Source organism: Acinonyx jubatus, chromosome D2 (assembly GCF_027475565.1).
Source record: "Acinonyx jubatus isolate Ajub_Pintada_27869175 chromosome D2, VMU_Ajub_asm_v1.0, whole genome shotgun sequence".
Taxonomy (NCBI): Eukaryota; Metazoa; Chordata; class Mammalia; order Carnivora; family Felidae; genus Acinonyx; species Acinonyx jubatus.
Genome location: NC_069393.1, coordinates 2,820,831 through 2,848,314, shown reverse-complemented (window position 1 = coordinate 2,848,314; position 27,484 = coordinate 2,820,831). Strand labels below are relative to the sequence as shown.

Sequence of the window (27,484 nt, the reverse complement as noted above, 5' to 3'; positions counted from 1 at the left end):
ATGGCGCCCTGGTACATGGCTGGAAAGCTCGTGTCTTGAGGAGTGGCAGCAACATGGTGAAACCATCATCTACCGTCCCTTGGAAATGCTACTTGCCAAAAGAAGTGATGCTGGGGAACATAGAGGAAAAATTCAGAGCACTGGCATCTGCTGGGTCCTTCGTGACACACAGAAGGGAGAAACACTCACATGACTGCAGCTGCCTACAACTCATTTAAGAAGGTGACGACCCTCAGGCGCTGACCCTGCACCTGCACAACCCTGAGAGTGATGCCCCCTTAAATTCTACGTGCTAGGGGCCTCCAGGCCTCACACTAGTCCCAGCCCCACCCTGCTGCAAGCAGAGGAGAAAGGAAGGAAAGGTGGCTCTTCTATAAAAAGTCCTCTGCCAAGACAAGATGATCAGGAGTCCCATAATTCGAAGTCTTTCCTGGCTGAAAAGGCTGATTTCTTCTCTATCCCAAAGCAAAGCATTACTAAACATTAGCCATAGAATGACAGCCTTGGCCAGGGATAAAACTGGTGCCCCACCAGCCATGAGGGGCAAGCTTGTTGGGAAAAAATGGGATTATAGGTACCGCCTTGGGAGTGGGGGGTGGGGGGGGGTGACAAAGCACAGATGTAAGAGACAAGATTCTTCAGGCTTACAAAACCACATCCAGACAAAATGTTTAAATACAGTTGTTCACTCACAGGACTCTGGAAGGAAATAAAACAGAAGCCCACCACTTTTTTTTTTTTCTATTTGTGTTTCCTGTTTTCTTCCTTAATACATATGCGGCTCATGTTTTGCCTTCAGGGAGCCAAATAGAGTTAATAGACACGACCACAATATCTGCCAAGTCATATCAGGGCGATGTCTAACCTGGCGAGCTTTAGAGAATCCGCTTCATCCGTCAGAAAGCTTGGGGAAGCACACCGCTGTCAGAGCCGCTCCGCTATGGCTACCTGCAGCCCAGAGTCAATGCTTATTTTGTTTTGCTTTGTCTTAGCCCTCGTTTTCACATACCGCCGCACTGTCGCCAGGAAGAGCCTGCATCCATCCAGAGCTCACGCCGTATCCCATGTAGAGGAAGCACCGGGACCCTTGGGGACCCTGGAGATTTCCACACTCACACACACAGGAGAGAAGTTAGTAGTGGTGAGGATGCTAACCTCAAGAACAGACCAAATAATTCGGGCATCCTATACCGGCATCTCCTTTATTGATGCATGGTCCAAAATTCATGCCCTCACGCAATTTATTTTAAACAAACACAAGTTTCAGGGAAGTTGCAAATATAGTACGATTTTTTTTTTTTTTTTACTGAACCATCTGAGATTTGTTAACCAGATGCCCCTAGATTCCTGGCTACTTTAGCGGTATTTTCCTCCAAACAAGGACATAACCTACATAACCACAAGACAACTACCAAAACTAGGAAATTAATACTGATAGATGAGGATCATCCATCCTCAGGCTCCAACAAAATTTTTCTAAGTGTCCCAGTAATGTTTTCTTGTGACAAAAGCTTTCCCCACCCCCCTCAAAACCTCAAAAACCACACACTGCACAGAGTTCTGATGTTTCTTCAGCCTCCTTCTGTATGAAATGGTTCTTCAGTCTCCCCTTGACTTTTCATGACCTTGGCACTTCTGAGGACTAGGCCGGTTATTCTGCAGAATGTCACTCTGTTTGAGTTTGTCTGGTGTTTGCTCATGAGTAGAGTCAGGTTTGCATTTTTGGTGGGAATTACTGTTCATATTAACTGTGATCACTTGATCAAGATGGGGCCTGCCAGACTTTTCCACTGTAGAGCTACTCTTTTCATCTTTGTATTTATTTAATGTTTATTTATTTTTGAAAGAGAGAGAGAGACAGAGCACAAGCAGGGGAGGGGCGGGGGAGTGGGACACAGAATCCGAAGCCGCTCCAGGCTCTGAGCCCAATACGGGGCTCGAACCCATGAACCGTGAGATCATGACCTGAGCCAAAGTCAGACACTTAACCGATTGAGCCACCCAGGCACCCCTCATCTTCGTATTTAATAAGTATTCAGAGGGAATATCCCATTCCTCAAGAATCTCTTCAGGGTATTTATTTGTATATACGTGGACTCGTTATTTTCCATTTTATTCTTGGGTTATAATCCCCTAGTATCATCTTCATTTATTTTGATGCTCAAATTAAGTCCAGTTTGGCCAGACGGCATGGGGGTGGAGAGCATTCAAGGTGAATTCTGGGTCCTTTTGTCCCACAATTCTGTGAACACATCCTTGTTTTCCAGGCCCAGCTTGTTCTAGCCCCATCTTGTACTGTTTCTGCTTGCATTCATCAGTGGCTCCCAACAGCCCTGGTTCCTCTCAGTATAAAGTAGTATTTAGAAGCCAAGAACTGGACTCTGGGTGTGTTTACTGCTGCTGGGGTGTCACTGTTCCCAGGGTCTCTCAGTGGCAGAGCTGGAAGATACACGTACGAATGCATATGTACACACACACTTGTACATTGGTATTTCTCTATTTATACATATTGAAAACTTTGAGTTCACGGTAGTAGCTCTGGTTTTACTCTGATACCACAGGGTCCCTTCCAGTTTTCTCCCTTTCCTCAACGGTAACCCTCATCCTCGACAGTAAGAAACTGAGCTTGTTAGGAGGGACACCACAGAAGAGACACTGCAGCTCCCCCATCATGGATGCCTACCTACCTCACTCACCTAATGTCTAAGTTGTTCAAGAAGGGAAGGGATGGGAAAAGAAACAGGAGAAAGACTTCCAATGAATTTTTGAGGAAAATGTAATGTGAAAGAAAGCCTGGCCTGCGGCAGCTTGTGACTATTAATTCCTAAAATGATTTTTGAGCCCCCAAATTTGTACCCACAGGATGAGCAAAGCCTCCAATCCAATACCTACCTCAAAGATGGCATAGATGATAAAGGACCAGGGAAGAACTCAGGGTTGAGGAGAAGAGAGGGCTGGGCTTCTGGATCAGTTAGCCTGGGCATGTGATTCCTGCAGGGTCAGAGTTCTCACTCCACACAGCCTGCACACCCAGTAGCTCTTGTCTACACCACTGCACTAAGTGTGAGTAGAGCCCCTCTGTGTCCAGCCTGACACACTATAGTCTATCCACTATGGCAACAGAGCTATCCTTTAAAATGTGAATCAGATTATGTCCTCTTCTGCTGAAAACTCTGAGATGGCTTCTCATCTTAATCAGAAAGGTCGTAACATCCTATTATTCACCGTCCTATATGATTTGTCCCCACTTTCCTCCCTGTCCTCACCTCCTACTGCCCTCCCCCCGAGTCTCTCCCACACAGGCCTCCCGGCAGCTTCTCAGATGCTCAGCATGCTGGCTGTTTCCTCTGCCTGGAAAATCCCTCCCCAGAATCCAGACTGCTGGCCTACTCCTTTAATTCGGGTCTCTGCTCAACTGTCACCTGATAAGTAAGGCCTTCCCTAACCCAACAATCTAAAATAGAAATACACACACACACACACACACACACACACACACACACACACACCACTCCTGTGCCCTGAGGCTGGGTTTTCTTCTTAGCACTTAATATCACTCACATGTTATATAATTATTGTTCCTTTATTTGTCTGCCGTCCTCCATCTCCAGGTATAATCATATAGGTTCCATGACTGTAACTGGCTGAATCCCTCAAAAAGATATGCTGAAGTCCTAACCCCGGGATCTGTGAGGATGACATCACGTGGAAACTAGGTCTTTGCACATGTAATTAGTTAAGTTACTTACTAGACCAGGGTGGGCCCTAAATCCAATGATTGGCATCCTGATAAGAAGAGGAAAGGATACACAAAGACACGCAGATACACAGGGAAGAAGGCCATGTGGAAACAGAGACAGAGATTAAAGTGGTGTCTACAAGGCAAAGAAAGAATGCCAAGGATTGTCTGCAACCACCAGGAACCAGGACAAGGCAGGGAGAGGTTCTACCTGGAGCCTTCAGAGAGAGCACGGCCATCCTGACACCTTGATTTCAGATTTCCAGCCTCCACAACTGTGAGAGAGCACATTTCTGTTTGTGCTGATTTAAGGCAACTCTAGGAAACTAGTGTAACTGTATGTTATCACCATGGTATCTCTAACTGCTGCAAATAGTGCCTGGTACATATGAGGCACCAAAAAAATGATCACTGCATGAAGAGGTGAATGGCTTCCAAAACGCTCTGTCATTGGTTGATATCATTAACTTATCCAGGGCAGGACACCTGGGTGGCTCAGTTGGTTAAACGTCTGACTTTGGCTCAGGTCATGATCTCACCGTTCACGAGTTCGAGCCTCGCGTGGGGCTCTGTGCTGACGTCTCAGAGCCTGGAGCCTGCTTCAGATTCTGTGTCTCCTTTTCTCTCTCTGCCCCTCCCCCACTCACACTGTCTCTCTCTCTCTCTCTCTCTCTCTCTCTCTCTCACACACACACAAGTAAATAAACATTAAAAAAAATTTTTTTTTAACTTATCCAGGGCCACTGCCAGCCTATGTGGTGCCTACATCTTCCATTTGTGCAAAACAGAAGGAGGTGCCCTTCTTCAAGACATGCCACTTCTTTTTGTTGAAAAGTTTCCATATCATCTTGACGTTATCAGGACAAGACCTACTACACGTAAGTGTAATATGATTAATTATTAAAATATACATGATGAGGGTAATGAATACTCAGTGTGACTGGTATTCCATGAGATGTGGGGCTTTTGTTCAGTGTACAGCCTGTGCAGCCATTCACAGCGCCTCTGATCTAGTCAATCACACTTCTTGCAGTTACTTAGGGAGGAAGTAGAATTCAGAGAGAAGATATAGGGCAAAATAACAAGAAGCCACACCCTCTCTTCTCCAGTCACTAACCGGGAGACAACATAAACGTGGGATAACCTGAGAACAATATTAAAGCAATAAACTGTGTGATTAAATACATGATACATATTGGAAAATAAATACACAGGTAGACCAGAATGAAAGGATCAGATGATGGCATCATCGCACCATGGTCAGTAGAAGGAAAAACTACTATTCACCAGTGTCTGCCATGTGCCAGACAAACCTGATCCCACTTAAGTTACACAGAGCTCAACGGGCTAAAGGCTTCTAACACCAGCACCAGTGTTCTTGCCAGCGAAAAGTGGTAAGGCTTAGCAACTTGCCCCAAATCACGTAGCTAGCAACACTGAGATATGAATCTGGATCCAACTGGCTACAATGCCTGCCCTTGTCATGCATCACGCTGCCATCTTTGAGCAAGTTTAAAGGAAATTATAGGCATGCAAATTCAGTGAAATGGGAGTTTCTCCAAATTAGGTATACACAACTTTCAGTTCTAAATAAGAATCATAGCACATGCCTAGGCTTTTCTGTGTACTAATCGTCTTCATATACTATACGTAAATTCGGAAATTAGTTTTCATCTGATAGCCAGTGTAAAGCCAGGCCGGTCATTTGCAAGGGGAATGGGTCCACAGCATGACGTCATACACACCATGGTAAGTAATAAAATTTGAGAACAAGTTGTGGCATTTTCTGCCAGTTGGTTCGTTCAAAACCACTCTGGTCCCGCCAAACACATTTTCCTCCACAGTAGAGAGTTATAGTGAAAGACAACAACTCCCACATCCCCTTGTCATTAAGGTTCTGTCTGTGGTTGACCTGCCCTGCTGTCACACCCACGTGAGACCAGGAAGTCATGATGGGTATCCTGAAGCAGCAGCCAGGGGCTCTTCCAGAAGCATGGTCAGAGGCGTCTAGCATTTCTGAAGCTGCTTGGGCATAATATCCTCTGTCCAGTGCCTAGTTCTGCAAGGTTCAAGCAGTGGAGGGCAGTTGCATCTTCCACTGCCCCAGTTGCATGGTGAGGTTGGACATTTCTCCTGGCTATTTCACTTCTGGGTGTAAAGCATCCATGTTTGGTTCTCTGGACCTCATAGAAATTTTACAGCAAATTAACATCATCCAAGCAATCTTTCTTAATGAGCCGGAGAACACTGTGTTGCCTGCATCTAAGAAAATGTACCTATATTTAAAATCCTTCCACTTACATTCTTGGATAAATGAAGAGAGAATAGCTCTGGATATAGTCAGGAATTACTGTAGGCATAGAAAACTACCGTGCCCAGGGTGCCTGGGTGGTTCGGTTGGTTGAGCATCCGACCCTTGATTTCTGCTCAGGTCCTGATCTCACAGTTTGGGTTCGAGCCTGGTGTTGGGCTCTGGGCTGACAGCGCAGAGCCTGCTTGAGATTCTCCCTCTCTCTCTCTCTCTGCCCCTCCCCTGCCTGCACGCTCTCTGTCTCTCTCAAAATAAATACATAAACTTCAAAAAAAAAGAAGAAAATCACCATCTCCTTGTCTGGAGTCACCACCTCCATGCCCTCCAACTCTTACTCCAAGAGACCAGCAATAAAATCCAAGAGCTTTTTTTTTTTTTTTAATTTTTAAAATTTAAATCCAAGTTAGTTAACATATAGTGTAATAATGGTTTCAGGAGTAGAATTTAGTGATTCATCGCTTACATATAATACTCGGTGCTCACAGCAACAAGTGCCCTCCTTAATGCCCGTCACTCATTTAGCCCACCCCTCGCCCACCTCCCCTCCAGCAACCCTGTTTGTTCTCTGTATTCAAGAGTCTCTTATGGTTTGCCTCCCTCTCGGTTTTTATCTTTTTTTTCCTTCCAAGAACTCTTTTCAAATGAACTGAATAAACTCATCTGGCATGCACGAGCTTCCATTTTTTCGGAAGTGCCTCTCTGCAAGTGTCTGTATATAAGCCATGGACTCTGTTCTTCAGAAAGGAACAGAAGGATGTGGCTGCAGAGGAAAAGAATGGATCACAAAGTCATAATTCTTTACCCGGTCATTTTACCGGGTGACCTTGGGCAAGTTATTTAGCAAACTACTGCCTCCCAGGAACCCCCCTCGTCTTATTTCAAGAGGACATAAATGCAAGGCCTTCTAATATGGAAGCACGTAGGTCAATTACATGTATTATTTGTAGCTCTCTCTCACTTATCTGACTGCATCTCACCAGTGCTTGAGATAAGACTCGTCTCCAGTAGACCAGCAGCATTATTTTTCCCTGATCGGGGAATGTGTGCCGGCCTGCCTGTGGACAAAATAAACGCAAACTAGCATTTTTCGGAGCTTCGGTGTTAGCTGCTAATAACCATCTCCTGCCGCAGGGCAAGGAAGAAGATTAAGCCATAGTCCCTGATGAAAACAGACACGAAAGGCAGCAGGGGCAAGAGAAAGTTAAATCCCAGACACAGGCTGGACTTTTTGAAAGAATGCATCTTAAGTTAATGCTGTAATGAATAAAATCATTTTATTCTCAATACATGGCTTCAGAAGCTTTTACTCTGGGAACGAGATCTTTATTCTGGAGACAACTAAAATCACTTATACATTCCTTGTATAAATCATGAAGATCCAATAAATCTAGTCTTATATAGACTGTGTCTATTTGGAGAAGCAGGAGAGGAGTAGGAAGTATAAAATAACACAGAATGGGAAGTCTCTACATTTGGCCACTGTAGGCAAACCTATTTGGTACAAAAAGTACTTCTGTATTGGAAATTACTGGAACATATGACCAACTCAACAGAAAACAATAATCAAATGTTCATGCTTAGATGCTAAAAATACACTGGGGTGATTGTGATTTTTTATCTCTAATTTCAGCACTAATGATGATGATTATTAAAATACATGTGTAAAGAAATCAAACCTGAGGCTTTGATAGGGAAGGGAGCGAAGCTCTAAACAAATACATATTGCTGTTCAGGGTAATTCCATCCTCAAAATTAATCAGACCGTCCAAAACCAGATGCAGCATTTTAATTAGGTAAAACTAACAGCCACGCCGAATAACAAGAGGAAAGACATAGATCAAGTGATAGACAAGATCCTCATATAGGGTTCGATTTTTCCAAAGTTATATCATTACTGAGGAGAGTCAAGGAGGTCAATGCAAGAAACCCAGAAGCAGGTCATAGGCCACGTCTCCCCAAAACAGTGGTTCTCCAAATGTGGCCCCCAAACCAGCAACGTCAACATCTCCTGGGAATTTCTTAGAGACACACATTCTCAGGCCCTACACTTATGGAATCCGAAGCACTAAGGGCCCAACAATCTGTGTCTAACAAGCCCACCAGGTGATTCTAACACACAGTACAGTCAGAACCACTGCCAAAGGCATAAAGTAAAATTCTATCCTTTTCCTGACTCCTTGGAAGTAGTCTGAAAATCCACAGGACACAAGCAGTTTGTGGCTGAACGGTGGGGAAAATTCCCACTGCTTAGCCAGTGTTAGGAGAATTTTCTGGTAATATTTGTCACCTGGTTCTTCCATCTGCTCTAGTTATTTATTGATATGGAACAGTCGGCAACTATTTCCAACTTGTTGACTTTCAACATCAGTTCCAAATTACATTTTGTTTTGCCGTGTTCCATTTACTCCAAAACTTTCCGTGGTGAAGGAGTGAAAGGCCAGGTTTTTCTCCCTTTTTCCTTCCTCACCATTGTGTTAAAGAAAATCTGTGTTCGGTCAAAATGTCCTTTACGCTGCCCAGCATAGACGCCGACCCTTCCTGGCCAACCATGCCTTGTCTTCTGGACAATCTGTCCAGCTGGGAGACTGAAATTTCCCCTCAACACGAAAACATCGGAAAAACAAGAAAATGCAAATCTTTCTTTCTTTAAAGTCAGTGTGTGTGCGTGTTGTGTGTGTGTGTGTGTGGTTTTTTTTAGATCCTAAGAACATAGACAGATACATGGTTAGATTATGACATGTGATTGTAAGCAATTTTTATTATTACCATTATTTCATTTGCTGCGGGTCGAAGTCATGACTGACCTAAATTGAGTATATATAGCTTCAACCTTTTCTCTGCTCATGCTTCTGCGTATATTCCATACTGCTTTAATTCACTTGATGGCATCTTGCTATTTTATCTAATGTGTATGTGTACTTCTCCATGATTCTATTATAAGTTCCTGGAGGGCAACAACCACACCTTCTACTTCTCATGAAGTAGAAAACTGTTGTACAGAGATTCAAAAGATATTCGCTGTATGTATTTAATAGAGTGTCCCCTCTGCCCCTTGTCCCAGGAACAAGCTGCTAAAATTCTACTTTGGTGGTTTACCCCTTGAAACCAAATCATCTCTGATTTTAGGAAAAACACAAAGCAATAAATAAAACAGCCCTGGCTTAACGTAACCCTAAAGAAGTAACTTAAAGATAAAGCTCTATCCATTCCCAAGATCAGGTGTGATGTACATGGGGTGTCACGATGCACCAGGGGCCTGGTTACACCAGGACATGGTGACCAGCTTCCAATCAGCCACATAGCTTTGCTTCCAAACACTGACAGCAGCCCAACAGGCAGCAGACTCTACAACAAATGGCTGCAAACATGTCACCGCAAGGAAGTTTTTCAAATGTTACAAATAGGCTGAAGGTTGTCGCAGAAAGAGGAAAGGAAGGGACAATTTAGTCAGCACTGTATAAATGAAAGACATATACTGGCCTTGTTCCATAAATGGTAACTGAAATACTATTCGGACCAGTCACTTATCAGGGGAAAATAAAACAACCTGCCACTGTACCCCAGAGAGGAGAAAAATAAGGACAAAAGAAAAAAAAGCTCCATTCGTTCCAAAGAAAAGGCAGAGTGACAAAGAAACCATAGCAGGGTTGACTATTGATCTGAGATCTCTCGCTAGTCCGGCGGAAGCATGCCCGAGTCAGTTCACCGAGGTCTGGCTGCAATAGCTCCTTGACTCCATCGCAAGTGCTCTGCCCCACATCCTCCGTCTGAGGAAAGTCCACTCAGCCTTCAAGATTTACCTCCAGTGTCACCTCCTCTCTGAAGCTCTTGCAAAATGCTGCCCAGTAAAATCAGTCACCTCCCTGCCACCCTGCTCCCACTGCTCTCCCGGGGTAGCGCCGTGGTTCTAAGTCCCCCCCCCCCCAGTCGGTGATGCCAGAAGGGTGCAGAGCACTGCTCAATCCCCTCCGTTTCACCCACAGGACCTAACAGAAGGCCTGGCACCTCGCAAGGCAGTGCTCTAAAAATCTACTGAGTTGTGCGAAGGGATAATAAACAGTACTTCAGTTCCCTGGGGTGGGAACTTTATTTGATGTGTCTTGCAGGTATGATATGTACCAGACGACCCAGGACAGGACACTATGCTGGTGCTTCCCATACCACGGTCTTCAATCCCTCGCATCAATCCTATGAGGAAAGCAGTGCTCAGGGGGATAAGGAAACCAGGACACCGAGATCCCAACCAAGTCTTATTTTGCACCCCTGTTCTATTGCATGGTACATGTGTCCTGGACCAGTGACATAACCTCTAAGTGAGCCTTGAAGTCCTCCTCTACGAAACTGGGATGATTATATTTTAGTGCTTTGGCCTACTTTCTACAAGGGCATCGGGAAAACAAATGAAATCCCACCACGTATTGAAGAAGGGAGAACAGTAAAGAAGATAACCTAAAATGGAAAAAATGTGCACTGAACATATTTTTTTACTAAATGTTTCAGAAACGGCACCTAATGTGCCTCTCCTGAAGGGACAGCTCCCAATAGAAGCTATACCTTAGACGTAGAGCTGCCTCTAAGAAGACACAGCTTTCAAATGGGCAGATTTTGACACCAATTATTTAAACACTGTATCACTCTTGTAAAAGTCTGCCCTGGCCCCCACACCGAGGGAAAATGCAGAGAATTTTTGGTCACTGCATCCACAATGTCATGCTCATGACCATTCCCTAAATGTTTCCCATCTAACTAGACCCCAGATCACACCACACAGGTAACCGCATGAAAAATGACAGCTGTTAACAGGCACTATTGTCAAAATCGAAACACCATAGGAAGTGGGAATATGTTAGGTAGAAAAGCTGCCGTGAGCCTGTACCGGACGATACCAGTGGTCACATGACAACACTTCAGCATGTATGATGCCAGAGGAACTCCAGAAAACAAATGATTACTGAGTTGCTAAGATGAGCCACGAACCATTTCATGTTTTAGGCAAGGGACGTGTATTTTAGCAGAATCACCACATTGTGCCGAATGGACTTGGAGGCAGAGGTGTATGATAAGACACGACTGAATGGGTAAAGAACGGCTCTCAGGCTACTGCAACCGTCTAGGCACAGGAGGATGGTGCTCAGAGAATATAAAAGACGGACATCTTCCCAGTTGTGTTATGAGACTGGTATAATCTTGATACCAAGTTTGGAAAAATTTAGTATGAGGATATAAAATTACAGTTAATTTCACTTATTAACATAATGCAAAAATGCTTTAAAAATTAGCAAAACTCCAGGAGTGCCTGGCTGGCTCAGTTGGTGGAACATATGACTCTTGTTCTTGGGGCTGTGAGTTCGAGCCCCCATGCTAGGGGTGGAGATTAGTGAAAATAATAATAATAATAATAATACAAAAAAATTCGTAAGACCCCAACACAGTATAAAAAGTAATAGAGTTTATCCCAGGAAAGTTAACAAAAATTTAATTTTAAAAAACTTATTAATTTGGGTTTATAACATATATAGAAGTAAAAGAATAGTAATAGCAATATGCAGTATAAATAATAAATAAATATATATATATATATAATGTTGTATAATATTGTTTGAATTAAGAGTGTTAAAGTTGCAGAGTGTAAACCCTAGAGCAACCCATGGAGGAAACAAAACAAAGTGCGATAGTAATAATCTAAGGGAAGAGATCAAATGGAATACTGAAAAATACTCAATTCTAATGGAAAACAGAAAAAGAATAAAAAAGAAAAAAATACACATGGGAAAAATAGAAAACAATAGCATGACAGTAGACTTATGCTCAAACATATTAATAACTATACTAAATATAAATGAATTAAAGATTCCCATTAAAGGAGGAAATTATCAGTCTGGATAAAGAAGCGAGATCAAATGCTAGTATGTTTCCAGGAGACCCACTTGAACCATAAAGACATAGGTTAAAATGAATGAAAAAAGATACATCATGCTAACGCTAGTCATAAAAAAGCTGAAGTAACTATATTCCTACCAGACAGACCTCAGGAAAAAAAAAAGTATTATAAGTAAAGAGGAATAGTTCATAATAATAAAGTGGGTACGTAAACAATCCTAAATGTATATGCTTCTGATAGAGGATGAAAATACTTTAAGTATCAAAGTACTTAAATAATGAAGCACTGAAATATATAATTTGATAGAACTGAGAAGAGAAACAGACATAGCCAACATACTCGTTAGAGATTCCAACAAACTTCCCTCAATAACTGATAGGTCAAGTAGACATTAAATCAGTAAGGATAATGATTTGAACACTATCAACCAGAATCACTTAATCAACATTTATAGAACACTATACCCAATAATTGCAGAATTTACATTCTTCTCATGTGCACATAGAACTATAGATAAACTATATGTTGGTCCATAAAGTAAGTCTCAAAAATTTCAAAGAAGATTAAATCATACCAGGAATGTTTTTGAAACACAACAAAATTAAATTAGAAAGCAGTAACATAAAGATATCTGGGAAATACTCAAACACTTGGAAAGTAAGCAATCTATGTCCAAGTAACTCACAGAGCAAGAATAAATTACAAGGAAAATTAGAAATTTGAATGATAATGAAGACTTAATAAATTTGTGGGCCTGACTGAAGTCATGCTTAGAGGGAAATTTATAGTTTTAGAATAGAAGATTTAAAATCATTGATGTAAGTGTCAACCTTATGAAGGTAAAAAAGAAGGGCAAATAAAACCCAAAGTAACTAGAAATAAGGAATAATAAAGCTAGGAATGGAAATCAATGAGATACAAAATGGAGAAACAGTAGAGAAAATTAATAAAAGCAAAAAATTGGGTTTTTATTATTTTTTTTAATGTTTATTTATTATTGAGACACAGAGAGAGACAGAGCATGAGCAGGGGAGGGGCAGAGAGAGAGGGAGACTTAGAATCCAAAGCAGGCTCCAGGCTCTGAGCTGTCAGCACAGAGCCCGACGCAGGGTTCAAACTCACAAACTGCGAAATCATGACCTGAGCCAAAGTCAGACACTTAACCAACTGAGCCACCTGGGCGCCCCCCAAAAATTGGTTTTTTATAAGATCAGTAAAACTGTTAAAACTCTAGACTGATAGAGCATAAATTAAAGCAAACACAAGTTACCAGGTATGCCATCAAGAAAAAAAAAAGAGTAGACACATTACTATAGATCCTAGAGATATTAAAAGAATAATAAGGATATATTATGAACATCTTTTTATGCCAACAAATTCAACAGTTTAGATGAAATAGAAAAGTTCCTCTAAGATGCAAATTATCAAAATTATATATACACATATATCTATTAAAAAGTGAATTTATAATTTAAAGCATTCTTTCAAGAACTCCAAAGTCAAGTGACTTTACTCTTAAATATTATCAAACATTTAAGGAAGAAAAAAATACCACTTTCACACATACTTTCAGAAAATTTCAGGAGAAAGGAATGCATCTCAAATAATTTTATGAGGGCAGCATAACACTGATCTAACACTCATTATTAATGTAGTCAAATAGTAAGCAAACCACATCCAGCAATTTGTAAAAAGTATAATATTTCATGATCAACTATGGTTTGGGCAGGAAAAAAGTGTTATTTAACATTTGAAAATCATCAGTGTAATTAACCACATTAACATAATAAAGGAAGAAAACAGATGAAATGGACTTCATCAAAATTAGAAACATTAACTCATCAAAAGACACATTATGAAAATGAGCAGGAGAAAATTCCTGATGCAGTCAGCGGGTGCCTCTGTGTGCAAGGGAAGATGGCTGAGCAGATGCCCAACTCAGTGCTGTTCCTGTGTCTGGGTAACATCTGTCAATCACTCATCACAAGAGCAGTTTTGAGAAAACTTGTAACTGATCGAAACATTTAAAATAATTGGAGGGTAGACAGCGCAACAACATCCATGCATGAAACAGAAAACCCTCCCGATTATCAGGGGCAGAATTGCATGAAGGAGCATGGTACTCCCACGAATCACATTGTCCAGGTGGGTTACCAAGAAGACTTTGCCACATTAGATCATACACTATGTACGGATGAAAGCAATCTGAGAGATTTGACTAGAAAAAGAAAACAAACTAAAACCTGCAAAGCTAAAATTGAACCACTTGGGAGCTATTATCCAAGAAAGCAACTTATTATTGGAGATCCCTATTATGGGAGTGACTCCAGCCTCGGGATATCTCCCAGCAGCATGGAAGGTGCTGCAGGGCCTGCTTAGAGGAGGTTCAATGACACTGCATCCATTCCTGGCTGCAGCCAGCGGGACTAGTCCCCACAGCCTCGGCATCTCTCAGTCAATGTGTCAAAGTGCGGTAACATTCCATAGTTCGAGGCCACCGCTGTTTCTTTGGTTGACTTGCTCCTTCTTAACTTAAAAAATAATTATAGACGAAAATCAGTTGTTGTGTTTGGCAGAAGAATGAATGAAGAGTTTTGATTCACATGGTTTATGGGGTAAAGTGTCCTTAGGTTGGTTAGTTGAACCTACCAGTTTCCTCCAGTTACAAAAATTATGGAACAAACAAAATAGAACAGGATGAAATAAGCATTACTTTCAGAACCAGATCAAAATCCGAGCCCACTGAGGCTTGTAAGTCATCTGCCCTACCTCTTTCCTAAGTGTGGACGGCTTGATGAGGATAAAAACCCCCAGTTCTCCCACACTGCCTCCTTATACCAGAGCCCTTCACCATCCACAGGAGCGCACAACCTAGATGAAAAGTGTTAATTTACACACGCTCATCATACACATTTGCGTACTTAAAAGAAAAGAAAGGCGCCTGAGTGGCTCAGTCAGCTAAGTGTCGGACTTCGGCTGAGGTCACAATCTCGTGTTTAGGGAGTTCGGGCCCCATGTCAGGCTCTGTGCTAACAGCTCAGAGCCTGGGGCCTGCTTCAGATTCTATGTCTCCCTCTCCGTCTCTACCCCTCCCCCGCTCACACTCTGTTTCTCTCTCTCTCAAAAATAAACATTAAAAAAATTTTTAAAGAAAACAGAAAAATATTTATGGAATTAATCTTAAGCACCTTTAATACTTCCTAGGTTTTGTTTATTTAGTTTATTTTATAAGGAAGTAGGCTTATTTGCTCCCATTTGAACCACTTTGTCCCTGGAAATTTAATCTGATCCAGAAAGACACTTACACACTGGTTTATCTCACGGTCAGTGTGCAAAACGTGTCATTTTCTTATGTGCATGTGCAACCCAAATGTCAAAAATAAATTAGCTTAGGAGGGAAGAAAGTAATTACAAAGTTAGAAAAAGCTCTTTTATGTTGGAATACTTAAATATTGATATGTTAATGAGCATTCATCAGTGCTTAATTTACAGGCAAATATAGGTCATTTCTGTGCACTGTGAGATAATTAATCTAAAACTCACATAGATACATGTCAGAAAAGATTGTTTTCAAAATAAACCGGAGAAATTATGAAAATACAGATTTTTTTTTAAAAAAGCAACGAACAAGAAAGCACTCCAAATAGGAGAAAATATCCGTAGTAAATATACCTGGCAAAAGACTTGACCGCAAAATACTTAATAGGTCCTCTACAACTTAATAGCTGCAAGAGAACCCAACAAAAAACTGGCCAAAATATTTGAACAGGAACTTCACAAAGAAAAATATGTGAATGGATGGGGCACCTGGGTGGCTCGGTCGGTTACGCATCTGACTTCAGCCGAGATCATGATCTTCACGGTCTGTGGGTTTGAGCCCCATGTCGGGCTCTGTGCTGTCAGCTCAGAGCCTGGAGCCTGCTCAGGATTCTGTGTCTCCCTCTCTCTCTCTGCCCCTCACCTGCCCATGCTCTTTGTCTTTCTCTCAAAAATGAATAAACATTAAGAAAAGTTTTTTTAAAAAAAATATGTGAATGGTTAATACACACATGAAAAAAATCCTTAACCATTAGTTACCAGTACATAGCCACTAAAATGGCTAAAACAAACAGGACAGACAACATTTAATGTTGATAATGATATAGGACACTCTACAACAGTGTTCGAAGGATATAAAATGGTACAATTTCGGAAGTTTCTTGTAAAGTTGAATGTATGCTTACACTACAACCCAGTAATTACACTTTCGGTATTAACCCAAAGTAAAATGAAAACACAGAAAGACTTAGGACAAGAATGTTCATAGAAGCTTAAGTCATATTAGTCAAAAACTAGAAATAACCCCAATGTCCATTAGCAGGAAAGGGAATAAACAAATTGTAGTGCATTTATATAATGAAATACTACTTAGTAATAAAAATGAAATAAACTACTGACACCACAACACCACGGATGAATGTCAACCACATGCTGAATGAAAGGTGACAGACAGAAAAGAATGTATACAGTATCATTCCATTTTTCTAGAGTTTCTAGAATAGGCAATATTCACCTATAGTGACAGAAATGAGACTGATATTTGTCTGACCAGAGACTGGGAGGCGTTAACTACAAAGGATACTTTGGGTGGGGGAGACTCTATAGCTTTACAGGATGTAAATTATATGGATATATACATTTCTCAAAACTCATCAAACTGCACACTTCAGATTTGTGCATTTCACTGCGTGTAGATTATATATAAAGCAAAATTACACATAATATATATTTATAATTATATATACATATTATATAATATATATATGTTAATAATTTGCTTGTATAAAGCAAAATTTTAATTATGGCTTTAATTCACCATTTCAATATGTTAAATGAAATACATATATAAAGGAATTAAAGAAAATAGCCTTAATCATTTTTTTAATGTTTATTTATTTTTGAGAGAGAGACAGACAGACAGAGCATGAGTGGGGAAAAGGCAGAGAGAAAGGGAGACACAGAATTCAAAGCAGGCTCCAGGCTCTGAGCTGTCAGCACAGAGTCTGACGCAGGGCTTGAACTCACGAACTGGGAGATCATGACCTCAGTCAGACGCTCAACCGACTGAGCCACCCAGGCACCTCAACAGCCTTAATCTAATAGTGTCTCTATCATAATTACAAACATCACACGTAATAGTCTAACCTTAGAATTCTACCTTCTAACATCAGATAAAACACAAGGACATTAGGTATCACTGCATCTATACAAAATAAGACAAGTGAGGGAATCAATGAAAAGAATAAAGAATGGAAAGAAAAGAACAAAATGCTATTACCTACAAAGGATATGATTCCTCCATAGAAAATCAAAGAGAATCTATAAAAAACCAAAACAATTCCAGCAAAGTTGCTGGAAACAAGATCATATGAAACACAGTGTAAAACAACAAACACTGATGAGAGAGGGGGTTTTTTGTTTTTAATTAAAAAAAAAAATTTTAAGTAGGCTCCACACCCAATGTGGGGCTTGAACACATGACCTGAAAGAGTCACACGCTCTACTAACTGAGTCAGCCAAATGCCCCTGGTTTTGTTTTGTTTCATTTTAGTTAGCATTTGTGATAGGAAAAAAAAAATCTGAACTGTACATAGGATAAATTTAATAACAACAACCAAACTGTATAAATAAGGAACACTATAATTGTAGTCGTGAAATGTTCATGAATGGGAAGGTCAATAATATACATCTGGCCCTCCTCTCAAACACTTAATATACAAGTTCAATGCAATCCAATTAAAATCTGACAAGTTGACCGTAAAGGGCCATGAATAACAATGACAACTCTGAAGACAAAGGACGATTAGTCCTATATGGGCAGAGATGGAGGGGGCCGAGAGGTGGAGGGAGTTATGTCCTACCACATACCAAAACGTACAATAAATCATAAAGCCATAGCAATTAAACAGTGTGGTGTTAGTGAAGGGAAGGACAAACAGATCAATCGAATAGTATAATGACCTGTAAGTAGACACAGGCACACACAAGCGGCACACACATCAATGGAGATCATGATGCCACTGAGTATTCAAACGTAAAAAGGCAAGATTAGGTCCCTACTTCGTGCCAAACACAACAATAAATCCCACATGTAAATAAAAAACTATATTTTAAAAAAAGTAAAGCTATAGAGCAAAACTTTAAAAATCGGAAGAAAATAGGGAAGATACTGACACAAATTGGCAAGAATTTCTTAAACAAGAAATGGGATGAGGCGCCTGGGTGGCTCAGTCGGTTAACAGTCTGACTTCGGCTCAGGTCATGATCTCACAGTTTGTGAGTTTGAGCCCCTCGTCAGGCTCTGTGCTGACATCTCAGAGCCTAGAGCCTGCTTCAGACTGTGTGTCTCCCTCTCTCTCTGCCCCTTCCTTGCTCACACTCTGTCTCTCTGTCTCTCTCTCTCAAAAATAAATAAACATTTTTAAAAAATAAAAAAAAGAAATAGGAAGAACGAACAATAAAGGAAAAGTTAGAGTCATCCAATTTAAAATTTAAAACTCTGTATGGCAAAGACACAGAGGGGGACAAAAACAAAACAAAACAGACCATCCACAGTGTAGGATATGGGACATTAGTGGATTTGTCATTTTTTCTTCATTTAAAAAAACTGAAAAAATTAAAACAGAGGTTGATGTGAACCAAAGGCGGTAACATTTTGACACAAATGGGTGCCTGCTACACGTGTGAAATCTCTATGGAAGAGACAAAGGTTCACAGTTTCCCATTCTCCCTCCACATCCTGACAGACCCTGGAGCCTCCCTGGGGGGCCCCAAGCCATGTCATGGCCTCCAGATCCGTGAGTCACACACTACCTTTTCAATGGCAGTTGCCTCCCAAATCTGTTGCCCTGACCCCACCTCAACTTTTCTATTAATGCACTCTATTTTAAGACTGTGGAAGGACAGGTTTCCCCGAGCCAGTGGATAGGGAAAGGCAGCTGAGAGATGCCATGTGAGCGTCCCCGCCCTTCAGCTTCCAGAAGGCTTCAGAGGAGCTGTCAAACAGATGGTGGGGGCTGAATGCACCACACTTAATCCCTCTCTTTGTCACGGGAGGAAATGTGACATAGCTTCAGCTATTAAAAAAAATTAAGAATGCTGAACACAAGACCCAAAGGAAAAGAATAAAAAACACATTCAGTGTGGAGAGAGAACGTGCTCACAGGTGGAATTATCAGTAAATAGGAGATTCGTCTGAAATCACCAGGATATAGTGTCGTTTTTAAACTTTTTTTTATTATGGTAAAGTGTGTAGCATAAAATGGACCATTTTGCCCATTTCCAAGTGTACAGTTCAGTGGCATTAAGTACATTTACGATGTTGTGCAACCATCACCCCCATCTGTCCCCAAACTTTTCATCTTCCCAAATCGAAATTCTGCCCCATTAAACACGAACTCCTTATTGCCCCCTCTCCAGCCCCTGGGAACTGCCATTCTACCTCCTGTCTGTATGAATTTGACTATTCTAGTTATGTCATAAAAGTGGAATTGTACAGAGTGTCATTTTTAAGGAGTGCCACATACTCCATGTTATTGTTTAAAAAATAAAAAAAGCACAATTGATGTGGCTTCTTCTCTCCTTGGCTTTTGCTTTGTGAAGGTGGACTGATTTGTGCCTGATGAACGCTGTATAGACAATGCCCTATTCTGTGTACCCTTTGTACCGAATTTCATGGGGACTTTGTGGAAAAAGAACTTGCCCTTGGTATGTTGCAGCTCACCCAAGATCAGAGCCATCAGAGGTACAGCTATCACCCCGTGTGCAGAGTTAAAATATGCCTGGTTTGTATTAAAGCTCTGTACCATTAAGAGCAACCCATACAATGTAATGGTACTCCTTAAAAATTCTATGAGAGAAAATCAAATTTTTAGCAAAGCAGTCCCTAAGCAAATTCTGGAGTCGAGGAGAAACAATTTCTCATAACAACAGTTCCGAAAACCAAAAGCACTAGAATAATAAATATGGAACAAGCCACAGCTCCCTTTAGCATTAGCCAATTTCAGTCTTGTGAACACAACCTGAATTATGGACGATGTGTAATATACTCTTCTGAAAAGGTTTCAGGGAGGTAATTTTCAGAAGGCGCTCCCGGTAACATCTTCTAGTATAACCCCTATTTGCTTTACAGACTTACTAAGGGCAGTAGACGGGAAGAAAGACGGACGAAAGAGGTAAAATGGCACAGAATGAAACAGGTTTGTGTGTGGTGAGAGAATCTCCGGGCAGAGCACTAGAAATCCAGTGCTGTAGCTCTGTTACCTCCTCCGTGTGCTCAGCCACGCCCTTCACCTCGAAGGGCCTCCATACCCTCACCTGTAAAGCAGGGAAGGGTGCCCTTTAAGATTTCAGAGACAGGTGACCTTTCTACATAAAAGGGAAACTCACCACTCCTGCACCAACACATTGCCTACCATTCTTTAACAAGCAGAGACTTGTGACGTTTTACCACACGAACAACGATTTGCAAATGGTACCCTACATACAAAATGGTTTTGCTCTCTGGCTTTGGGTTCACATCTGCCTCTTTCTTCCCCTCAATTTGGTATGTTCCTCTGTACTTACAAATATTCCCAAGCGTTGCCCAGGTTTCCGCCCCACTCTTGATGGCAGGTACCCCACACTCCAAACAAGGATGGCTTGTCCTGCCCAGGCACCCATGCCGTCCCACCTGGCACATGAGGACACAGAGCCTGAGAAAAGCAAAACGGCCACCACGGGCAGATCCAGAACTCTGAACCCTTGCAGACAACTCAGGTGCTTTCCAGCTGGAGCCTAGAGGCCTCTACTTACTGAAGTCCACAAAATCTACCAGCTGACAGTTCCTACTTCTGCAGGGAGAGTACTCAGGATACCAGGAACATGGCCCTGGGACTCTGAGAGCCAGGGTGAAGACGGCTCTCATGTCCAGAAATATGGGGCTGCCTGGCCTCCTCAGAGGATTCCATACTGGTATGCAAGGCTACAGGGTTGCAGCAAGCTGGTCCTGGCTGGAGTTCTGTTTTCCAAACCACAACTCATCACACAGGCGGACCAGGGAAGAAGAGAACAATCTCAAGGCCCTGGAGTGAGCCGCCCAGGGTCAGGGTGCACAGCAGCTCAGTAGAGTTGGGGGAGTCGGGAGGACACTCTTCTCCAGGCTCCCTGGGCCAAGGTAAGGCTGCCTCTGTGTGGACCGTCACGTCCCCATGAGAGAGACTTCTGGGTTTCTCTCATCTCCTTCTTCCGCTGGGGATCTGCTCTTGCTGCCACTTGCCTCACCTGTTCGAGCACCCACGCCTTCCCCATCCATGGCCACCTCCCACGTGCCTGGGAGCCGAGGGCCGGCACACCTAGCCTCTGCAGGTGCTTTTCTCTAGGTGCTCCTAGAACCATCCCCGTCCACTCTCAGACCTCGTCCGTTGCCACAGTTCCTCTTCTTTTTGGCAATATACTCTCCTATCCTGACAATATACAAAGGATGAAGACTGTAAAATCACCACCACGGGCTGATCACCCAGTTTATAAAGGAAAATTTTACCGAAACTGTTAAAGACCCTCAAATTACATTGTACACACTGCCTGCCCCAGAGGTGATGATTTTTAAGTGTTTATCGTTCCCATGCATGGATTTATCCTTTCCCTTGCTATGTATGTATCCTTAAAACATAGAATGTTGTTTTCCATGTTTTCAAGTAAATAGTTGGTATTGTACTATATGCATTCTTCTGGAACTTGCTTGTCTCGCCGAGATTATGTGTATGAGATCTGTCCACACTGATATGCATAGCTATAGCCCACTCACTTTCACCACTGTCTAGCATTTGGTCATGTATGTAAGTCACTTATTCATGAAAGAAATACTCCAACTACAGAGCAAGAAGCAGTCCACCTTTACGTATAACGGATCCCAAAATGAAAATGGAACAGATGACAGTTGTCAAGCCCTGATTTGTTTTCCCTACTCCTTCACGTTGATTTGATATCCATGATTAATTTAAATGCTGACGAAATTCAATTATGTTCATTTCTAGAGAGATTACTTCCACATAATCCCATGTTTTAAATAATAGCAATAGGTATTTCTATTACCACACAGAAACACCAGAATAATGGCCAGGTCCCAACTAGCTGATCCTGTAGATTTAATGGCATAACTCCCAACAGACACATTTGAGAGAGAAGCTTGGTGAGAAGGATTACATATCCAGCTAAAGATGCACCAGGACTCAGAGAGTCTACAGAACTCTTTACATGAATGGAGCAAATCCATCTGTCAATGAATGCAATAACCGAGTCTGGCACCTTATGTTCATCTTTCCATCATCAAATGGAAAAGAAACAGTGAACCCTAGATAATCTCCTCGGTGCCAGAGAGAACTTGGGTTGGCAAGTGACGAAAAGGAGGTACTAAGAAAAATGGGGAAAATGGCAGCCACGGGAGAAGCCAACACTTTGAAGAAACGGTTGGTCCATCTGTCTTCAAGAGTTGCTTCAAGAAGGAACCAGCTGTCTGAGTCTGGGGAAAGTCGAATGAGAACTTGCATTTAAAATAAGATCGTATTCGAAAGCAGACAGGTCTGTTCTGTTTTGCTTGTTTCCAAATCACGACCGAAGTCTTCATCCTGTTTTATTGGCTTCTCGGGCTGCGTGCTGGGTATTTTAGATCATTTTGCAAAATTTAGCTGAGAGGAATAAATTGCCAAAAAAAAAAAAAAAAAAAAACTTGAGAAATCTATATTATTTGTATTCCATAAGACACATGTCTGGAAATAATACACGCAAACTTGGACGGACCCAACTGCCGTATTTAGCGCCTGGAGAAGAAAGAGAAAGAAAAGGACATTTTGGTTGTCTTCGTGTTTGTATTCTTTTCTTGAAAACTCAGACACACCTTTCCTTTACGAAGGTTCTTTCCTTGACAACTAATGTCACCTGGAACCTTAAGCTCACAGAAACCACCCAAGGATTTTGAAGGCTAACCACAAGTCAACTCTAAAGAGGGAGTCTTGCCAGTGTTGTTTGATGAGAAAAATCACCGTGAGGGGATTGCTTATTGCGCTGAGGGAGTAATAGTCCTTTGACATTACTGTCTTGCTTCCTCTGATTTCACACAAGATCCCTACAGTTCCTGTCCCTGCTCTTTCCTCCACCTTACCCACCGCCGCCTCAGACTGGGTCAGAAAGAGAAGTCCTCAGAGACTCATTCATTTGTATATCAACTTACTCAAGAAAGATCCAGAAAATGGTGAAACAGCCCACATACCAGACCAGCCACATGCAGTAGCATGAGAAGGCACTTGTTCAGGTTTTGAAAGAAGGGAGCCTCGAAAAATCCTGTCTTCAGCTGTTTCTCTTCCCCGCCAGCTTGCTCTGGACAGGCTGTATCAGGCTTGGGTATTTGGCCTCCATTTTCAGACAAACAAAAATTATACCAGGAGACTGCAGACATGTACTCTCCTTCCCTCGGTTTTGTCTCAAAAGTTCAAAGTGTTAAAAATATAAACTATGATTCAGCTTTTAAAACTTCTGTGCTCCTGTCATAATAACGGCGGGCCAGACGTGAGGGGGCAAGAGAGAAAATCCAATTAATCCTACCCCCGTGGGCAAACAACCTTATCAGACATTTTCCTTCAGCCCCAGCAGAAGTTTTGCATGAAAGATCCCACCTGTCAGTTTTTCGTTTGATTCAGCACAAAATCTCTGAGGCAGCATTTTTACTTTAACTCGGAGGTAAGTTTTATTAAAAATGTCTGTTACAGCCAGCTGGTGTCAAACCGTTGGTTTGCTAACTAGGCATCAATGGAAGAGCCTGCAATTCTCTCTGTTTGATGAAGATGAGAGCTTCAAACTATTAATGCCACCCCTAAAGCTGGTCTGCCATGGGCCAGGTGAGCCACAGGAGGCGGGGGATTCGGAGAGAGATGGGGGGGGAGCCTCCCTTTCACTTCCCACTCCAGTCACAAATTTGTGTCTTAAGTGCACTCTCTCCCCCGTCCTGCACTGGTTGCTTTTGTAAAACTGGATCACGCAAAGACACATCCCAGAATCACATTCCGGTTTTCCTGATATCATATTTGTGACATTAGCATAACATATGCTGTCAAACACCAACAACGTACGTGTCAGACAAAAACGCCCCGGAAAAGACTCAGGTTCTCCACACTGGGAGGGTATTTGCACACAGCCGGACCATCGGACCCAGAGAACCCGTCAACCCAGACATCAGCGTGCTCAGTGGGTGGCGGGGGGAACGGTGGGTGTGAGACGCAGCTCCCCAACCCCAGAGGGCAGTGTATTCGTCACCTGTCGAAGCTCAGATGCTGAGCCCAGGGCTGTCCTTCCCCTGCCACCCGCCCCAGACCAGGGACCCTCAGAATGGTACATGTTAGGTCGCCTAGTGTTGTCATTTATTGGTCCAACCCTCCGCCTTTGGCATTCCTGAAGCTGTTTCATGACAGGAGGGCCAGGAGCTGGTATCAGCAACAGTTTCAGTCCCTGGGCTCGGACAGCGTGGTAAAGACCAGATGGATCTTAATGGAAGAGCATTAGATCCAGAGCCATTAACCTCAGATCCATGTTCTGGCTTTCCATACACTTTTTCTTTTAATGTATATTTATTTATTTTGAGAGAGAGAGATAGCAGGAGCCAGGCAGCAGCAGCAGAGAGAGGGGAACACAGAATCCCAAGCAGGCTCTGTGCTGTCAGTGCAGAGCCCGATGTGGGGTTCATACCCATGAACCGTGAGATCATGATCTAAGCTGAAATCAAGAGTTGGATGCTTAGCCGACTGAGCCATGCAGGTGCCCCACCACATACTCTTCTTTTTAACAAGTGTGAGCCTTGCTTTCCTCTCCTTACAGTGCAGGTGTTAATAGTGAGCATCTCGTCTGCTGAAGGCATCTGATGTTTTTGACTAGACACTTTGAGAGCAAGCTTCCCCAAACACCCGACGCCCTCTGGTTTGGGTTCATATTTCCTCTGTAGTAAGAACACCCTCCTATTTCTGGTGTTCTCAGGTGAAGCCTGTGGAATTCTGCAATTCACAAGCAAAGTCACCAAACTTGAACTTGTCACATTTCCTGCGAACTGGCGCTCTTCCTCTATCCTTCCCCTCAGTCAGTGGCACCATCACTGACTGGAAGGCTAGAAAGTGGCACTCATCGCGCAGTCCTTACCCTGTCCGCTCCCAGGAATCCATCATACAGCCTGCTGATTGTCCTTCCCTGGTGTCCACACTTGCCTCTCTCCTGCCCCTAAGGCTTGCGTCCAGAGGGCGTTCTCTGCCTGCACCCTTGGCCGCTCTACCCTGCACACGGCTGCCGAGTGCTCTCAGTCCAAGGACGTGACCCCCTTAAAATCAGTAGTGGCTCTGCATGGCCTCCAGCAGAAAGTTCCAGCTCTTCGGCTTGGCACTCCTCTTTCAGGACCTGGCCCCCGGCCCCCGGCCCCCGCATGCCTCCCCTCTGACCCACCCCGTATCTACTCACACCATGCTCACCATGGGCTCTGCGTGATGGCCCATGCTACCACTGACCTACAACGATGTGAGCTCCCCAGGGGCAGGGGGTACAGCGGGGATGTGGGGGTTTTTTGTTGTTGTTCGTTGTGCTGGTTCCTGAACCTAGCATGGTGTCTAGAGCAGAACCCTAATGAACACTTGAAAGAATGCATGAATGGTCACTCGAGACTCCGAGTAAGCAGCCTCTTGTCTTGGGAGCATCTCTTGGTTCCTCTTCTTAATCTCAACAACCAAATGTGTAATCCTTCATTTGAGTGTCTCTTTCTGCCCCGTTGTCCTGCAGACACCTGTCTTACAGCATCTGCCACTCAGCTCTGATTGCCCAGTTCGCTGCATATGCTGAGCACTATGTTAGAGGCCTCGTGAGAGAAGAACTGTCTTATGTTTGCTCTTGTGTTCTCTCTCTGTCTCTCCCTCTCCCTCTCTCCCCCTCTCTTTCTCCCCCTTACCTGGTTCTCTCTTCTCCTGCACATCTGATACAAACAACCAGGTGGCGGGCCCTGTACCCCGTGTGTTATGAGCATCTCAGAAGGCAGGCCCATCGTTGGGCTCAGTGACAAATACATAATATGCTATCCATACATTTTAGGCCATTTTACACCCACACCGAGGTAAGGAATCACTTTTCCTGGCTAACCCACGGGCCCGGCGTTACCAAGGACATGCGCAGACGCACCCCATCCATTCAGTTCCATGGTGGAAATCTGATGGGGGACGATGACTCTGGCTTCCTCTCCCAGAAACATAAAATCACCTCACTGTGTAGACGACAAATAAGTACAACTTACAATATGCGGACACTATAAGGAGATAGGACATGACAGACTACATTTCCCATTCAACGTGTTTGTTTGTTCGAGCGACGTCTGAAGGGTTTGTGCCAGAAGAGAGAGAGACTGACCGCTGAGGGCAAGGGGAAACAGCTGCTCCAAGGTAAAGACCAGGAAAATCAAACACATTTTCTCTGTAAGATCCAAATCCAGTTCCACTCGAGTTCACCTCTCTCCGTTTCGTGGACAAATGGGGGGATTCTGGGGATCGCTCAGTTTGAGAGGGTGGGACCATCACCATGTGCTTATTTATCTGGTCCTTTCTCATGGCCCCAGGAGTATTTAGAGACCGTCTCTTTCCCAGCTGTCGGGACCCTAACTTACGAGCTCTGCAAATAAGTCAGTGGGAATAGTACATTCACCCAAAAGGCAGCAATTACAAATCCCTGTGCCAATATTTGCTCTGTCCTGCTGAATTGTATTTGTAGAACCTGAGAGAAGAGCAAAGTCCCCTGTGTCTGCTGTGGCCTGAGCTGGCAGTGGGAAGGAGAAGAAGGAGCCACGGGTGTGGGGGGCAGGCGCTGAGTCTCCACTGGCCTAGCATGTGACCTCCAGCTTCCTCAACATCTCAGTGAGACCTCATTTGAAAAACCACCCTGAAACTAAGATATCATAGAATTGAATTGGCTCTTCTCACTATTCTCATCCCAGGCACCTTTCCTCCCTGATGCTGCTGTGAGGACACAGTATTACCTGTCCACTGGACTCCTGAGTCCGGGCCTCCATGTCTAATTGCCTCCTTGATTCCCACTCGGATGCCCCTAATGCACCTCAAATCAACATGTCCCAAACCAGAACTAAGACCCACACCTGCCTCTCCCTGGTCCTTTGTTCAGAAAACACTGGCCATCTAACCAGTTACACAGGCAACAAGTTCAGGTCCTTCTTGGTGCCTCTCCTTATTCCTTCGCCCAACGCAAGAGATGCCCCCTTATCCACAGGGGTTCCTTGACCCCCGCTGGATGCCTGAAACCACAGATGGTCCCGAACCCAATACATACATACGTGTATGATAAAGTTTACTTATAAATTAGGCACAGTAACAGGTGAACAATAACTAATAATAAAATAAGAACTATAACAATATACTGTAATAAAAGTTTCGTGAATGCGGTCTCACTATCAAAATACCTTATTGTTCTGCACTCACTCTTCTTGTGATGATGTGAGGAGATAAAATGC

The 27,484-nt window shown here is 43.0% G+C and overlaps 1 protein-coding gene and 1 pseudogene across 7 annotated transcripts in view; one reads left to right on the top strand and one right to left on the bottom strand.

Moving 5' to 3' along the window:
* DISC1 (DISC1 scaffold protein) overlaps positions 1-27,484 on the bottom strand; it is a 353,788-nt gene that overhangs the window by 118,762 nt on the left and 207,542 nt on the right. Inside the window, exon 11 of one of the 7 annotated variants that reach the window (XM_053207450.1) lies at positions 12,569-22,766. The exons of the other annotated variants lie outside the window; for them this stretch is intronic. Coding sequence (XP_053063425.1) covers positions 22,690-22,766 — 77 coding nt within the window. The 3' untranslated portion in view covers positions 12,569-22,689. Of the gene's footprint in view, positions 1-12,568; positions 22,767-27,484 lie in introns of those variants that run through there. 7 annotated transcript variants of the gene reach the window in all.
* On the top strand, positions 13,846-14,324 carry LOC106981648 (low molecular weight phosphotyrosine protein phosphatase-like; annotated as a pseudogene).